Source organism: Heterocephalus glaber, unplaced genomic scaffold, assembly GCF_053883595.1.
Source record: "Heterocephalus glaber isolate CG9 unplaced genomic scaffold, H.glaber_assembly_v1.0 deba00001564, whole genome shotgun sequence".
Classification (NCBI taxonomy): domain Eukaryota; kingdom Metazoa; phylum Chordata; class Mammalia; order Rodentia; family Bathyergidae; genus Heterocephalus; species Heterocephalus glaber.
The window spans coordinates 10,816,576-10,831,474 of NW_028258351.1; the positions used below are offsets into that span (position 1 = coordinate 10,816,576).

General features: G+C 50.5%; 1 protein-coding gene across 9 annotated transcripts in view; it reads right to left on the reverse strand.

Moving 5' to 3' along the window:
* Positions 1-1,481, reverse strand: part of Sez6 (seizure related 6 homolog) — a 46,724-nt gene extending 45,243 nt beyond the window's left edge. For all 9 annotated transcript variants that reach the window (XM_087191546.1, XM_021238224.2, XM_013076812.3 and 6 more), the window contains exon 1: positions 1,221-1,481. In XM_087191546.1, coding sequence (XP_087047672.1) covers positions 1,221-1,275 — 55 coding nt within the window. In that variant the 5' untranslated portion in view covers positions 1,276-1,481. The remainder of the gene's footprint in view (positions 1-1,220) is intronic.
* Positions 1,482-14,899: the final 13,418 nt, after the last annotated feature.

Sequence of the window (14,899 nt, forward strand, 5' to 3'; positions counted from 1 at the left end):
TTCCACGCCCTTGGGGCGGTAAAGCCAAAAAATCTGCCGTGCAGGGGCCCAGCGCTGCCCTGACCGCAGACTCGGAGGGAAAGATTCAGCGCAGAGGTTAGAAATTCCCCCTCTTCCTTCCTCCACAGCAGGCGCTACGAATCATATGGCGAGGGTCCGCGGTTTGCAACTCCGAGCTCGGTTTCTACCCCACTAGCCGACCAGTAGAAGCGGGAGAAAGACCTGAGCAATCAGCTTCGAAAAACAGCTTGTCTGAACCGGGACGGCAGGTCCAGACAAGACAGCACAGAACCCTTATCCTTTCCCCAAACTCCCTTTCTGCCTACTCCAGGGCCAAGCTTCCCCTGACCCAAGTCCAGTGGAGTTGAGGATGTGACTCCCCGAGGGGGGCTGGGGCCGAGGGATAGGGAATCAGTCCTCTCGACGGGTGGAAGGGTTAGGAAGGCAGGCCAGGGGCGGGGGATAGAGCTCTGGGGGTTTTCGGGATGTGTGTGTGTGCGTGTGTGTGTGTGTGTGTGTGTGTGTGTGTGTGTGAAGGACTTTGGGGAGGACAGACTATCCCGGGACCTCTTCTACTGCAGCCCGGGCCAGGCAGAGGAGCCAGATACTTGGCCCCGGGGTCCTCGAGTGTCTCCCTAAAATTATGCTCTAGGTTCTGATTCTTGCGTGCCAGTGCCAAGGCGGAGGGAGGTGAGCGACGTCCTAACCCCAGGTCCGGCCGACATCCGGCCAGGTTCCACCGCAGTAAGGATGCGAGAGGCCCTGGAACCGGCGGCAAAGTCGTGCGAAGTTTGGCTGGCAGCAGCGTAGGCGGGATCGCGGGCCGCCAGCCAGACTGTCCGGGCTCACCGCCCCGCAGCCCCCGACCCGCGCCCCGGCGCCCCAGACTCCCCGAGTGTGGCGAGGTAGCGCGGGGTGAGCGCGTGTGTGTGGGGAGGGGTGGCGTGATGAATTGCAGCAGAGAAATCCCATTAGATCCGGGGAGATGATTAAAGGCGAGGTCTCCGCCAGGCGCGAATGGCGGGAGCCGCGGCAGCTTCCCGCCCGCGGAGCCTGCGCCCCGCCCGGCTCGGCTGGCGCCGAGGGCAGAGCAGCCAGAGGGACTCGGAGCTTGGGCTGGGCAACCGGACGCGCGCAGCTGAGCGCTAGGTCGGTCCTCCCTTCCTACCCGCGGGACCTCGACCCGCTGCCGTCCTGTGCCGGACGCCGGGGTCCCTTACCGTGAACCACGAGCGCCAGCAGCGAGGGCAGGAGCAGCAGGGCTGCTGGGCGCATGGTGCTGGGTGCTGGTTGCAGCCGCGCCCCAAGCCGGGGCCGCGGCGGGAGGGCGAGGGGCTCCGCGAGGCTTGGAGCCTTCCTGGTCTGGCCAGGGAGCCGGAGCGGGGCCGCCGCCGCCGCCGCCGCCGCCAGCGCCTGACAGAATCAGCACCACGGCCAGCGCCTGGCGTCGGCGCCCGGGCTCGCCGCGCGGGGCTGGGGGCGGGGGCGCGGGAGGAGCGGCTTACCGTAAAGTCTCGAGCAAAGGCGCAGGCACCCCCCCCCCCCAGCCGCAGGAGCACAGGCGCCCGCGCCACCGCCTGCTCAGGGGAAGGATTGCCCTAGCGTGTGGGCGCACGGCCGCCGCCCTTCCGCGTTGCCCATGCCCAGCCAAGCCTGCCACCCTCTCCACCATGAGCAGCCCGCTAAGGTGTTAGGTTTTAACCTGACTCTATGTGAGAGAGCAACCCTCTCCCCACCTCTCTCCACCCCATCCTGGTACCTGAGGGTGCCAAGTGTGAACTGGGAAGACATCTCTGAGTGAGGCAGCTGATGAGTCTTGCGTGCCCTTGTGGCAGCTCGGTCCTGGGCCGATAATGAAGATGGCTTTTGAGCGTACAAAGGACAATAAATTATTACTTTGTGCTCAATAAATGCCAGGGCTCCAGGCAGCTGCATCAGCAGCAAACTGTGCTCACAGAAAAGCTTAATTATCCTGATATTAGAGTTAAAAGCCAGTGGCACTTGTGTCCTGGGGAGACATTCTCCACTTGGCAGGAGGTAACCTGGGCCAAGGTGTGGGGAACTGAAGGTAGTATCCTAGGTCCCCAGGCAGCACTGGATGTCCAGGATCCTGCCTTTTCACCTCTGTGGGACCAGAGCAGCACAGTGACAGCCAGAGCCTTCAGTCCAGATCCATCATGCCAATACTGCTCAGGCTCCTGGAGGTGGTAGACAAAATGGAACAAGGGGAGGGGCTCTAGGAATTTTTTTAAAATGTACTTATTTTTATTTTTTGTGATGCAATACTGGGAACTGAACTCAAGGCCTCCACACTGAGTTCCATCCCCAGACCTTTTCAAATTTTTTTCTTTCTTTCTTTATTTTTGGTACCAGGGATTGAACTCAGGACTTTGCTCTTGTGAGGCAGGCATTGGCACCACTGAGCTAAATCCTCAGCCCCCTTTTTTAATTTTTAATTTTGAGACAAGTTCTCACTAAGTCACTAAGTTCCCCAGGTTGGGCTTGAATTTTTAATCCTCCTGCCTCAGCCTCTGAGAATGCTGGGATTGCAGGTGTGCACCACCATGCCTGGCACTCTTATTCTTATTCTAATTCTAATTCTTATTCTTTTTTTTCTTTTTTTTTTTTTTTGTGCTGGGGATCGAACTCGGGTCCTTGAGCTTGCGAGGCAGGCAATGGAACCACTGGGCTAAATCCCCGGCCCTCTAATTCTTATTCTTGAGGATTGAACCCAAGGGCTTCACACATGGTAGGCAAGTGCTCTACTGCTAAGCTGCAACCCCAGTCCATTAGAACTGCTATTGATGGAGACTTGAAGGAGGCCCAAGGGAGTAGCCAAAAAAGCTGTACCGTTTGATGACATGGAAAAAGTAAGCTTTCAGGGCTTTGCTTGGGTTAAGGAGCCCCAGTGGGTCACTCAGGACAGTAAGGGGACCAGTCACAGTTGTACTATCCTTGAGGCTCCTGTTTAAACCCAGAGGTCCATGGTTGGGTTCATGTGTAGAGCTTCAGTGGACACCACAGGACATGACCTTGTGGCTGATGTTATTATTCCCTGTAAAGGAAGACGAAGGCTGAACTTGGCTCTGAGAGGAGGGTAGCTCTGAGCTTAATTTTGGCCCAGACCACAGCCACTGCCCATTGCTTTTCCCAGACTCATCCTAGAAGCTGATGGCAAAACTTCTGCTCTTAAGTCTTAACCCTCAGGGAGTCTTTTGGACCTTATGGTCCTCACAGCCTTCCAGCTCTGCTTCAGAAATTCTTCCCAGATCCTCTGTATGCTCTAGGGAGCTGCCTTGACTGCTGTAAGATTCCCAAGCAGCAGGCAGGTGGCGTGTGGAATTAGCCGAGGGCCATGCTGGGAAAGGGTTTTTGGACAGTCGTTTTGAGAAGCTGAGGAAAAAGAGCAGTGGCAGAAGGATGGGGAGAAGGGGGAGATGTTGATGGAAGGACCAGAGGCAGGGAGAGAAAGCCAGGAAAGAAGGTACAGAGGGGAGGGAAAACCACAGTTGCCCACAGAAATGAAATACAAGCAAATGTCACAAGATTCCTCCTATCCTTCTTGAAGGTTTTTCTGAGCTCCTCCCACATCTCTGGGTGCTCAGGACTAGGCAACTTGGGCAGGGGGGTGACTGTGACCCAGAGACAATGAACATGAATGTTGTATGCCGGGATGATTCATGACAATTTGGAGGTAGGTGACAGGGTCATTTGACACTCCTACAGCTGGGCTCTTGATGGGCAGGGCACTGTCTGGAAGAAGGAGAGTGAGAGGAGCCATGTAGAACTTTCCCCATCACCTTCCCTGCTGCTTGAACTCACCTAGGGATTCAGGAGGGGGTCCACTGGAGACTACGAGCCCCAGAATACGAATGCGGCATTCTGCCCTGAGCTCAAAGAATGCATGGTAGGAATAACTATGCCCCTGGGCTGTCCCTCCTTAAAGATGCTCAACATGGCTTCTATGGGATGGGCTCCCAGTTAGATTGAGGCAGAGGCTGGGCCAACTCAGGAAGCAGTAGAATTTTTGTCAAGCACCATTTCCCATACCCTCCAAGGGGTCCATTCTTCTTAGAATATATATATGGTCTATATATATATATATGGCTATATATAGGGCTTACAGGCTTATCGTATACTAAATTCATATACACATCACATTTGAAAGTGGCACCTGGGGGAACCTGAAAGGCTCCTGTCATACTGGTCTCATTTCTCCCATTCTCTCTGTGTCTTCCTCCTGACTGTTTGTCCCTAGAGGACCCTGGGCTTCCCCTGTCTATGTAATTCCTACATTGTCTCTCTTCTCTTCTCTGCTACTTGTAGATTCTGTGAAGGAATGAACTAAGTTGGTCTCATCTACTCCCAACCTAGCCCAGTGGCTAGCACATAGTAGATGCTCGGTAAATATCTGTGACGAAGTAATGGGTATAAGGACTATCTAAAACCCTAGGCAGGTCACTGTGAGAGTTGTGAGATAATGGAGAAGTGGGTATTCGCTTCAGGTCAGTGAAGCTTCACACAGTAGATAAGTGAGACTAAGCTAAATATGCTTTATGATTTTGTCAGTGGAGAGGGAGGACCTGGGGAGGGCATGGCTTATGCAGAGGTGCAGTTGTGGCACGGGCAGGATAGTTGGGGTCAGTGAGAAGACTGGTTCTGGCAGAGCAGAAAGTTCCTGTAGGGAAGTAGAAGGAAAGGCTGGAGTAGGCTGCGGCCAAGCTGTGACAGGCTGTGGTTATCGGAGCTGCAGGACATCCTTAGTGGTTACACTGAAAGGGTTACCTTATCATGAAGATATTTGCACTGAAACAAGCATCAGTAAGGTGAGTTTTCAAGCATGAGGGCAAGTGGTAAGAACTGGGGAGATCGCTGCTGACTCAGACAGTGGGCTACTATGGCTGCTGTAGCTGGATTAGGATTGACAGCTAGAGGGAGGAAAGAAGGAGTACTTTAATCCCAGTACCCCTGGCAGTCCCTGGATAGACTATGTCAGACCTCCAGCCCACATCCCTGCAGAAGCAACCTCACCAGGCTACTTCCAAACAGCCCTTTACTTTATAGATCACAGCACATTGATGGCTTATTTTGAAGTCTCTGAAAAGTTGGCACTTGCTTTCTGAGACAGAAAAGGAGAGAGGTTGTAAACAAGAATTGTATCTTTTTATTTTTGATGGTACTAGGGATTGAATACATCCCCAGCCACCCTTTTTTCCTTTGGTAGTAAGAACTGAACCCAGGGTCTTCGGACTGAACTACATCCACAGTCCTTTTTATATTTTTTTAACTTTGAGGTAAGCTCTGGCTAAGTCCCAAAATTGCCTAGGCTGGGCTTGAACTTGCAATCCTCCTACCTCAGATTCCCAGAGTGTTGGGATTACAAACACACAGCACCACACTTGGCAAGAGCTGTATCTTCTGTGGAGTAAAAGGGGTTTGGGGGTTTCTAGGAAGCAGAGTCTAGGGCTGTAACTTCACTTTAGAGACTGCAGGGGCACAGAGCTGCCTGCTCACCTCAACATACTTCTTGGAGCGGGCTACTGATCTTGCAGCACTGGAACAGCCCAGGATGCCAGGCCTAGCTTCTTGGGTTACCCAGAATCTGTCCTTTGAATTTAGGCACAGGAGACCGGTAAACAGAGTCCTAGCTTCTAAGCATTTCCTCCGACTCTAAGAGCAGGACCAGATTAGCTGTAGCAAGACCTCAGGGTAGATGGAAACAGCAGCAGAAAGTGGTTTGATGTGAGCTACTTTCCATCTCAAACTGAGGCCACCAGCCTGCCCACAACCCCCAGCCGAGGCCTTTGATCCTCCACAGCTCCATAAATGTTTAATGCCACCGGCTGGGCAGAAAGAAGCAGGTGCTGGAGCAGGCAGACTGGGAATAGGACTTGAGATCCATGACTTTGGTGAGATTATTTTCATGTAGGAGCCTTGGAATGGGTGGGAGGAGGCCTTCCCCCTCTGTCAAGGGAGAAAAGTCCCAGGGTTCAAGTTTGTGGCACTAATAAAGAAAACTCTTTGAAAACCACCAAGGGACTGAAAATAGGACGAGTAATCAATTGCAGAAGCCCAAACCCTGATTTGATTGAAGGATATAGATGGGAAGTTAAATGACAATCAAATGCAAATACAGCTCAACAAACACCAGAGCAATTACCAGGCACAGGAACCACATGGTGCTTGCAGGCAGCAGGGGTTGGCAATTTGGAATCCTGGGCCTGTGCAGAGGTGACCTGCATGGAGCTATTTTAATGGACAGTTAAATAGATGCAAAACCCCCTGCATCTACTTTGCATACACGGCTGATGAGTGGGAAACCAGGGAGATTGTGCTACCTCTGAGGCTGCCTCTGTGTCATTTCAGAATGGAAGGGGCCCTGAGTGCTTGGGAGGCGAGGCTAGAGTGAGCACCAGAGCAGAGAGATAGTGTCATTGGATTTTTCCCACTGGCTGATGCTGAAGGGGCATGGGATGCAGTTGAAGGGAGTCTGGGGGGTCCTCCATAAAGGGCTCAAGGCACTGGCCTTCCAGCAGCCCAGAGGCCCTGGTAAGAGTGGCCTTCTCCTCCAGATTTGCATAATGTTTTACATCTCATTTGAATGCTATTAATTTGGTGTCAGGCTAGGTTGGCACGGTGGAGGAAAGAGAACAGCTGGCCTTCTCCGTCCTCTTTGGACCCCAGGGCTTACTCTGAGTATAGCCCTCCCCAACTTCGGGGGCCCAAGGCCTACATGTTCCCTGATGCTTGGAGAGTCTCTTCGTGAAGTCAGCTCCTAAACGCTGCCTGGGCACTGTGGCCACTTGCAGAGTTATGTTGAAGGAAGAAGAAAGGGTACTGCAAGGGCACCCTTTGCCAGACCAGAGATACCATGGAAGGATTCTGGGAGCCTTTATCTCCCTGAGCAATCAAGGCAGCTTGGCTTGGAAAGAGTCCAAAAATAATAACTAGGAAAGGGAGGGGAACCAAGACAGGTGATAATCCCAGAGAAATATAGAGGACTCTAGAAATAAAATCTTCTGAACTCAGTAGTTCCAGTGCTTGAACTTACATAAAATACATCTGTGCAGAGGCATTGGCTTTATGGTGCCACTCTGGAGCTGGGGACCCAGTAACCAGGCTGAGGGCCATGTGATAAGGAAGTAGGTGATCAGGTAGAGTGAGCTCCTGGGGGGGTGGGCAGCAGGGAGCCAGTGATGGGAATGGGGTAAGGGATTGAAGCTCAACCCACCCCTCAGACACATCTGAATTCTCTTCTGAAGTCAGCTACCCCCACCCCCAACCCCGCCCTGGCTTCTTGCTTTCATGGCCTGACCTGGAACCTTGGGCAACAGACCACAGAGTATTCACACATACAACGTGCATGAAGGAGGTACCATGGACCAAATCCAGATCTCCTTTTGTCCCTTTTGTCTCCTTTTGTCCCTTCAACCTACAGAATCCTAAGGCCAGCTCCGCTCACCTCTGAAGACTAGGCCAAGGTGGGGGTAAGGAGGGGTGAGCAAATATCCCAACTGGGTGGGCTCCACACTCCTGTCCCTAACAGTGCTTGCCCTGAGTCAAGCTGGGAATAGAAAAACACTCTCCCTTCATACGCCTGATACAAGACTGGGGCAATAATTTGAAAAATGTGAGGGGATAATTGTGTTTTTCCTTTTGAGCAAACCCAGGCATGAAGCTTTGCGATTATATAAAGCATGGACTCATAGCTGATTCACATTTTATAGAAGGTAAAAAGATGACCATATCCATTTAAAGCAAATTCATAATAATTCTGTATATTTCCCATTTTAAAGGAAGTCAGTCCCTGAGGTCAGTGGTTTTTTTCTGAAGTTTAAAAATAATAAAACTTGGCCAAGGATTTGGCTCAGTGGTGCCACGCCTGCCTGGGAAGCACAAGGTCCTGAGTTTGATTCCCAGTAGCAAAAAAAAAAAAAAAGAAAGAAAGAAAGAAAGAAAGAAAGAGAAAAACAGTAAAGCTACCATTTGTTATTTGCTATTTCTGGGCATTAAGCCAGGGAATTTAACTGCATCCCCACAAAAATCCTATAAGGTTGATACAGTACTATTTATTGTCCCCATTACACAGATGAGGACACTGAGGCTTCAGGAGGCTCCAGCTGCCTGTGAGGCTTTGCAGGAAAAGGTGGAGGTATTACAGGTTCCCTGGACTTCCCAAGGTTTCCGGCAAGAAGTCTGTGTCCAGATGTTCTCCTTGCAGCAGAGCCTAGATTGTGGGCTGCTTGGAGCAGTAGGGAGGGTTGATTTCTTATTAATTTACTCATCTGACAGATATTTAATAAGTACTCAGTTTGAATCTCTAGCTCAAAGGTGAGTGAAAGCTTACCCTGTTCCTGCTCATGCAGAGGTCACAGTCTAGCTTGAGAGACAGTACACAGCACCGCCCGACTGAATGCAAAATGGCATGGTGCCCTCTGAGGATGCCCACAGTGGGGATTTGAGGGCTTCCCCAAGGAAGTGGTGATTGAGTAAAAAACCAAAAGATGAGAATAAGTTATGTGAAGAGGGAAGGGAAGTGCATTCCACACAGGTGGCACAGCATGTGCTTGGGAGGGTGGGACTGAGAGGTGGTTAGTGGCTTGGATGGCAGAGAACAGGAAGTGCATGTGTGGGTGTAGCTAGAGAGGTGGCGAGTGTAGAGCTCCAAAGCCGAGGGTGGTGCATGATATCTAGGTTCCTCACCTGCCCACCCATCTGCCCATCTCTTCACTCATCATTTTTTTTATTTTGGAGGGAGGGGAAGAGACAAGGTCTCACTAAGTTGCCGAGGCTGGCCTCAAACTCTCCATCCTCCTGCCTCAGGCTCCGGAATAGCTGGAATTAAAGATGTGTACCACTGTGCCGGCTTCTTCACTTGTCCCTTACCCAACCACCTAGCCTACTCCTTCATCACTCTCCCACTCATTTGTTTGTGAAATGAAGGAATATTTACTGAGCACTTTGTGTGTGCCAGGACCTGAGCTGGCTCCTGGAGAAGCTGAGCCCTCAAGGAGCATCCAGGCCAAGGAAGGGAAACAGTTTTGACACACTGTAATACCAGTGTCTCTGCCAGGCTCTGGAAATCCTTGAGGCCAAGTTCCCCCATAGTCCATGCTTCCTAAGGAAGGGATGCATTAGTCCCTCCATGTAGATCTTCCAGCCACATGGATCCTCCTGGTGCTTAATCCTATTCCTTCCTGCTGCACGAGTAACCCAGTTCTTACAGCCCCAAAGGGGTGGGGTTGTTTCTGCTGTTGCTTTTCACTGACCCTTCCTTTGGGTCCCAGAGGCATCCTGGTCTCAGGAGAGCCCAGGTGAACTGACAGGGACACTTGGTCAGGTCTTCCTCATGATCCCTCAGGAGCTGGCTTCAGACTTGCTTCTAGCCATTCATCTTCTGGGCAGGAAAACAAGACAGAAATCCTGAGTGGCTCTCAATTCTAGCTGTGCATTCCCACCCCCCACTCCTCCTTGAACTACTTGTCCTCTGCTTTGTGACATCACAATGGTCTCTATGGCAACTGATTGTGAGGTCACTGGTCCTTAAAGCCATAGAATCTGCTGGTCCAGACAATGACCTGGAGAAGGGAGGGAGGATGCAAAATGGAACCCCTAGGTACAAACCACTCTGACTGGGGGAGGAGCAGGGTACTAAGACCCTCAAAGGGAAAAGGACTCCACTTCTCTGTCCATCTGCAGTGAGGCCACGTTAGTGATTTGTAGGAGCAAACCCTGTTAGAAAGGAAAGCTACTCATCAAGAGGCCGAGGGATGTGCTGAACAGTGCCGGGCTGGGAAGCCATGCCTGAGTTCAAATCATCCAACTTGTGCTTGCTTTGGGGGTGTTTCAAAGCCTCCACTTCTTTATGTATAAAAGGAAAATGGTGCCACTACCCTTTCAGAAATGTATTCAGCAAGATAACCTGCAGCCGGGTTTGACACATAGTATGTGCTCAATCAATGTTTGTTGTATCCATTTTTCCCAGACCTTAGCCTAGGCTCTTGCATATTATTTGTGCTTCATTAATGCTTGTGGCTGTAGGTGTGGTGTGAGGAAAGGAGGGCAGTGTTTAGAGCAGGGTTCAAATCCTGCCTTTGCTTCTTCCTAGTGGTAAGTGTTTGCATAAATCACATCTCTCTGTGCCTCAGTTTCCTTCACTCAAATAGTACTATCTTCCTAAGTTTGCTTGGATGCAACAAGATTGCAAATGCCTGGCCCATCATGCATAGAGGATGGTGGCATTTGTGCTTGTCTGAGGTGAGGCTGGTTCTGCCTGAGTCACATGGTTTCTCCTGCAGCTCTCAGGAAGTGTAGGTTGATCTTTGAGGTATCCAGACCTGGAGAGAGGGGGACCCCTAAGCCAGGGCCACAGGGACAGCAGCCTCCCCAGTAAGGGTTACTGCCACCTTTCTGGATCTCCCCAGTGCAGACACTCAGTCATGCTGTCCAGCTCATACCAGCCACAGGGGCTGGGAGGTCCTGTCATCAAGGCCAGCCAAGTCTCACTCACCTATGAAGCTCTGGCCAGCGCCTGACATGGCAGAGGCACAACAATGGTTAAGAGGAAATGAATTAGATGATGTTCAATATACAGGTTAACATGTCTTCTGCACATATCCGGGGTCAGGCTCTCTTCTAAGCACACTATATATTATTGATTCTCATGACAACCTTTAAGGTAGATATTGTTATTAACTGTTTTAAAAAATAAACAGAGAGGCAGAGTAATTTACCTGAGGTTACACAGCTAGTAAGCAATGATGGAACTGCGATTTGAACCCAGCCTACCTGTAAATGTAAAGTGTAGAACCTACACTTTTAACTCCCACATTACCCATACCACCTCATGGGCCCTGTCCATCCATTTTGGCATATTGGTCAGCATCAACCCTCCCATGGCTCTCCAAACTTTCCCTTTCCTCTTCTACTTCCAGGTAAACCTGGGCCCAATTCAGCCCAAAGGATGAGAATTCTCCCCCCACCTCCACCTCAGTCATCTGCCTCCCCCTTTGCCAAAGTAATGCTTCGGCTGCCACCACCACAGCCAAAGCCATCACTGGATCCCTTGCTTACTTCAAGTCCTCCTAAAGCTTGTTGAGTTCTTAACTTATTAAAGATAAGCACATGGAAATAGGGAGCAAATCTCTTTATTTATGACATAATCTCCAGCCCAGAAAAGTGGCGGGAACAGTGTTGCCTGTATTAGGGAACTAATAGGAAAAAAATCAATTAGATCCACCAGAGCATTTCACTATTAGCTTTCTTCTGATGTTTCTCTTAAGGCTGGCTGTGGGGGTCTCCACCAGCAGCCATGCTGGAGGAGGGAGGACAGCTTTGTAGGAACTAAAGCAGAATGACACAAGGAAGGCAGCAGACCAGGCTTCCGACACACAGGGAGTCTCTCTGTCTGTGGTCCTCTTCCCCACCATGCAGATCTTAGCCAGAAAGTCCTTATGTAGATTAGGCCTTCATGTTTCTAGCTACAATTCCACTGGTATCTTCAGAGGGGTGGGAGTTAGCTGGTTACTCTCTGCTTCTTGCAGACTTGAACCCCAAGTCTGACTGACCATATTTCTACTGCATTTGTTGAGGACAGGGTCCTCTTCTTCCTGCAGGAACAATGCTCTGCAGGGCCTCTTGTTGACTGATGTCTACTGGAAACTTCTGCCTCAGACCTGAAGCCACCCTACAAGGTCCCCATGTCCATCTGCCTTCCTCTAGGAGCAACTCCCAAGCTATCTCCCACAGACAGGGCTCATCCTTATCTCTGAGCATCTCCGTGAGGAGGACACCCAGCTTGCCCAATAACCCCAGATGTCATCTCCTCAAAGACCATGGTGTGTTCGCTAGTTTTTCCTAGTCAGCATATAGCAGGTGCTCAAATATTCATTGAATCAATAATTACTATAATCCACTGGTTGAATTCTCACTTTATGCCAAGGCTGGGAAGGGTAGGTGTTTTACTGCCTGAAATAGGACCCCTCTGCTCCTCCCTTGAACCCAGAAGAGAGCCTGGAAAAACCTTCCAGTTTTGTTTTGTTCAATCTTGCTTTTTAGCCAGCAGCAGCAGCTCTGAGAAATAAGTGTTATAATCCCCACTTTACAGAGGAGGAAATAGATTCAGAAAAGAGATGAAACTTGTCCAGGCTTCTAGGTGAAGCAGATATTCTATGTTCATCTACTTTTTGTCACGGGGAAGACTAACCCTAAGCTTTTCCTACTCCAGCAGCACCAGTTCCTTCTCAGTCTCATGGAAGCAGGTATCAGAATCACAGTGCCCATGCAAAGTTCTCTCATGAAGGAGTGGCCACCAGCTTCTTGCACGTTTTTGGCTCAAAATGAATATTAAACACCAAACCTCACAGAGGCCAGCCCTGCAGGGCACGCAATGAACCAGCCCTCCTCATGCCTGTTCATTATTATGATTAATACTGAGCCAGGGTTGGTGGTGACCTTGCCCTCGACAGGTATTTGGGCTATTTTAGAAGGTTATTCAGATCAATGACAGACAGCTCCAATAGATAAACTCCCTGCCATCCAGACAAATCAATTGCAACACTGCCGTCACAACAAGCCCAAGAAATCAATCTGATTTCAGGCGACATGGTAACTCAGCGCTGGGCAAGCTGGTTTTAATTTCCGCGTGGCTGAGACCCGCTTCCTGTGTTCACTGGAGCACCCCTCTTTTCCCAGCTAGAGCTCCATGCCCAGGTGCCCAGAGCCCTGGGAAGGCTGTGGCCAAGGGGGCAGCTGCATGGAGGGTACAGTGACCCAGAGGCAGTGTGACTTTGAGGAAGGCTCTTAAACCCCCACACCCAGAAGGAGCTGACTCAGGTCCACTGCTGGGATCCTTGTTTTGCTGGCTTCAGCTCTGATTTTCCACCGTCCTCTGCAAAAGCCAAGCCTGGAGGCCCTTCTGGGCTGCCTCCCAAATCAGAGAGCTGCAGAGGTAGGCTGCTACCTTAGGCACTGAGACAACTGACTTTCTTGGTCTTGGAGATTGAGTTTGTCTACCAGGGCAGTAAAAAAGCTCACCAGGACAGAGACAGTCTACTAGGTGCTAACTTTGTACCTAGGCTCTGTGCTGAGTACTTCACATAGTCTTTTTTAACCCTCACAACAGCCCGAGGAGATACCTTAGGTAGCAAGTATCTACCTTTTGCTGTGGGAGGAAACCAAATCACAGAGAAGTTGAATAACTTGTCCTGAATCACAAAGCCTGTTGAGTGGTACAGCCTGGATTTGAGCCCATGTCTGGTAGACCCCTGTGCCTAAGTTTAAAGCCCCACACTGTGCTTCAGGTGACATCTGAGGTTCCCTCATTCTCCACCTGCCTGGATCAATGAAGCCAGTGATTTTCCTCCAGGCTGCCAGGAAAGGGAAGCTCTTCTCATGAATTCTCATAATCAGCAATTATTCCTTGGACTTTCACCTCACTGCTCCAGGTACTAAGTTGACAGTGTTAAGGAGATGAGAGAGTCAGGAGGCTGAGCCAGCCTCGTTCCTGTACTCCAGTTCAGCACCTCCTGAAGGCACCATTGCTGTATCCACACAAGGAGGACTGAGGGTTGGAACAGGCTGCAGCGCATTGGGAGGTGTGGCTTTGGAGTCACCAGATCTGGGTCCAAATTCTAGGCCCATCACTTATTAGTTGAATAATCCTGAGCAAATGTCTTAACATCTTGGGACTTCCCTTATTCTGCTTATCCTATGGGGACAGTATTATCCAAACCAAGGGTTGTGGGTGCCTGGCATGGAGTAGGTGAGCAGTATGTCAGGGTTCTTTCCTATTCTCTTGCCCCTGTTTTTTCTGGAAGCCCATGCTTTGAGCATCCAGTTCCAAATGGCCAAGGTCAGGACTTTACATATATGTTTTAGCTAAGTAACTCTTTCATAGGATACACCTTATGAGGAAAGAAAGTTCAAGGGAGCTGGTCAGATGGTGACTGGGCAGGGAACCCTCTTAAGCCCTGGTCCTCAGGTGCTTTCACAGATGGGCCCTAGGGATTTCCTGGCTCCAGCACAATCTCCCAGCCACCAGCTACCTCAAGCCTGCTCTGGATTTAGCACATGACAATTTACACGCTCGCAGGTGTAGCTGCTTGTGGCCACAGGGAGGCTACATGTCCATCTGTTCTGGAGTGGGGGTGAGCATTGCAGCTGGGGAGACATAGATCTGGGGGCCAGGTGGTCCTAGCTTATAAACCTGGTCTTCTGTTCATCCTGGAGAACACTCACTGGGCTGGGCTGGCCCTTATGGGAGGTAAATGCCTGCTTAGCAGGATTAGCACCTCTCTCCTCTCTAGGGGCCACAGGGGCCTCTGGAAACTGAAGCTCAGCAGTGAGACTGACATAATATCACAAAGCCAGCAAGCAACAGATGCAGACTCGAACCCAGGTCAGTATGGCTGGCACTGCCCTCTGCTCTCTCCCTTCCCTGTGGCGGTTGTGTGTGCCTCCTCCCACACTCCAGTTCTGCAGAAAATTATCGGTGGGTCCTTTAACCACCAAATACAGAATGCAAAGACAGAAACTCAAAATGAAGCAGGAGGGACTGGGATCAGCTGTTGGGAGGGACTTCCTGATCATTAGGCATCTCTGGGGTTGGTTATTAAAAGAGGCACTGCACTCTGGCTCTGGAGAGGTTTCTGGTGGGGTCTCAGTTGAGTTTCCACTCTCTGAAAGCTACAGAGAGACAAGATGACCTCTGATGCGTGTGGCTTTGTCGTTTGTAACTTTTATTTGAGCAGGTAATATCTACACATGGTTCCAAAAATAAAGTGGGAGAGGTTTCTTAGTGAAGTCTCCCTTGAACCCCAGCTGAAAAGAATATTATCTTTTTCTTGTGTAGACCTGGACAAGCAAATAGGGGTGCATACTCTTTTTCCTTAGTTCTGTT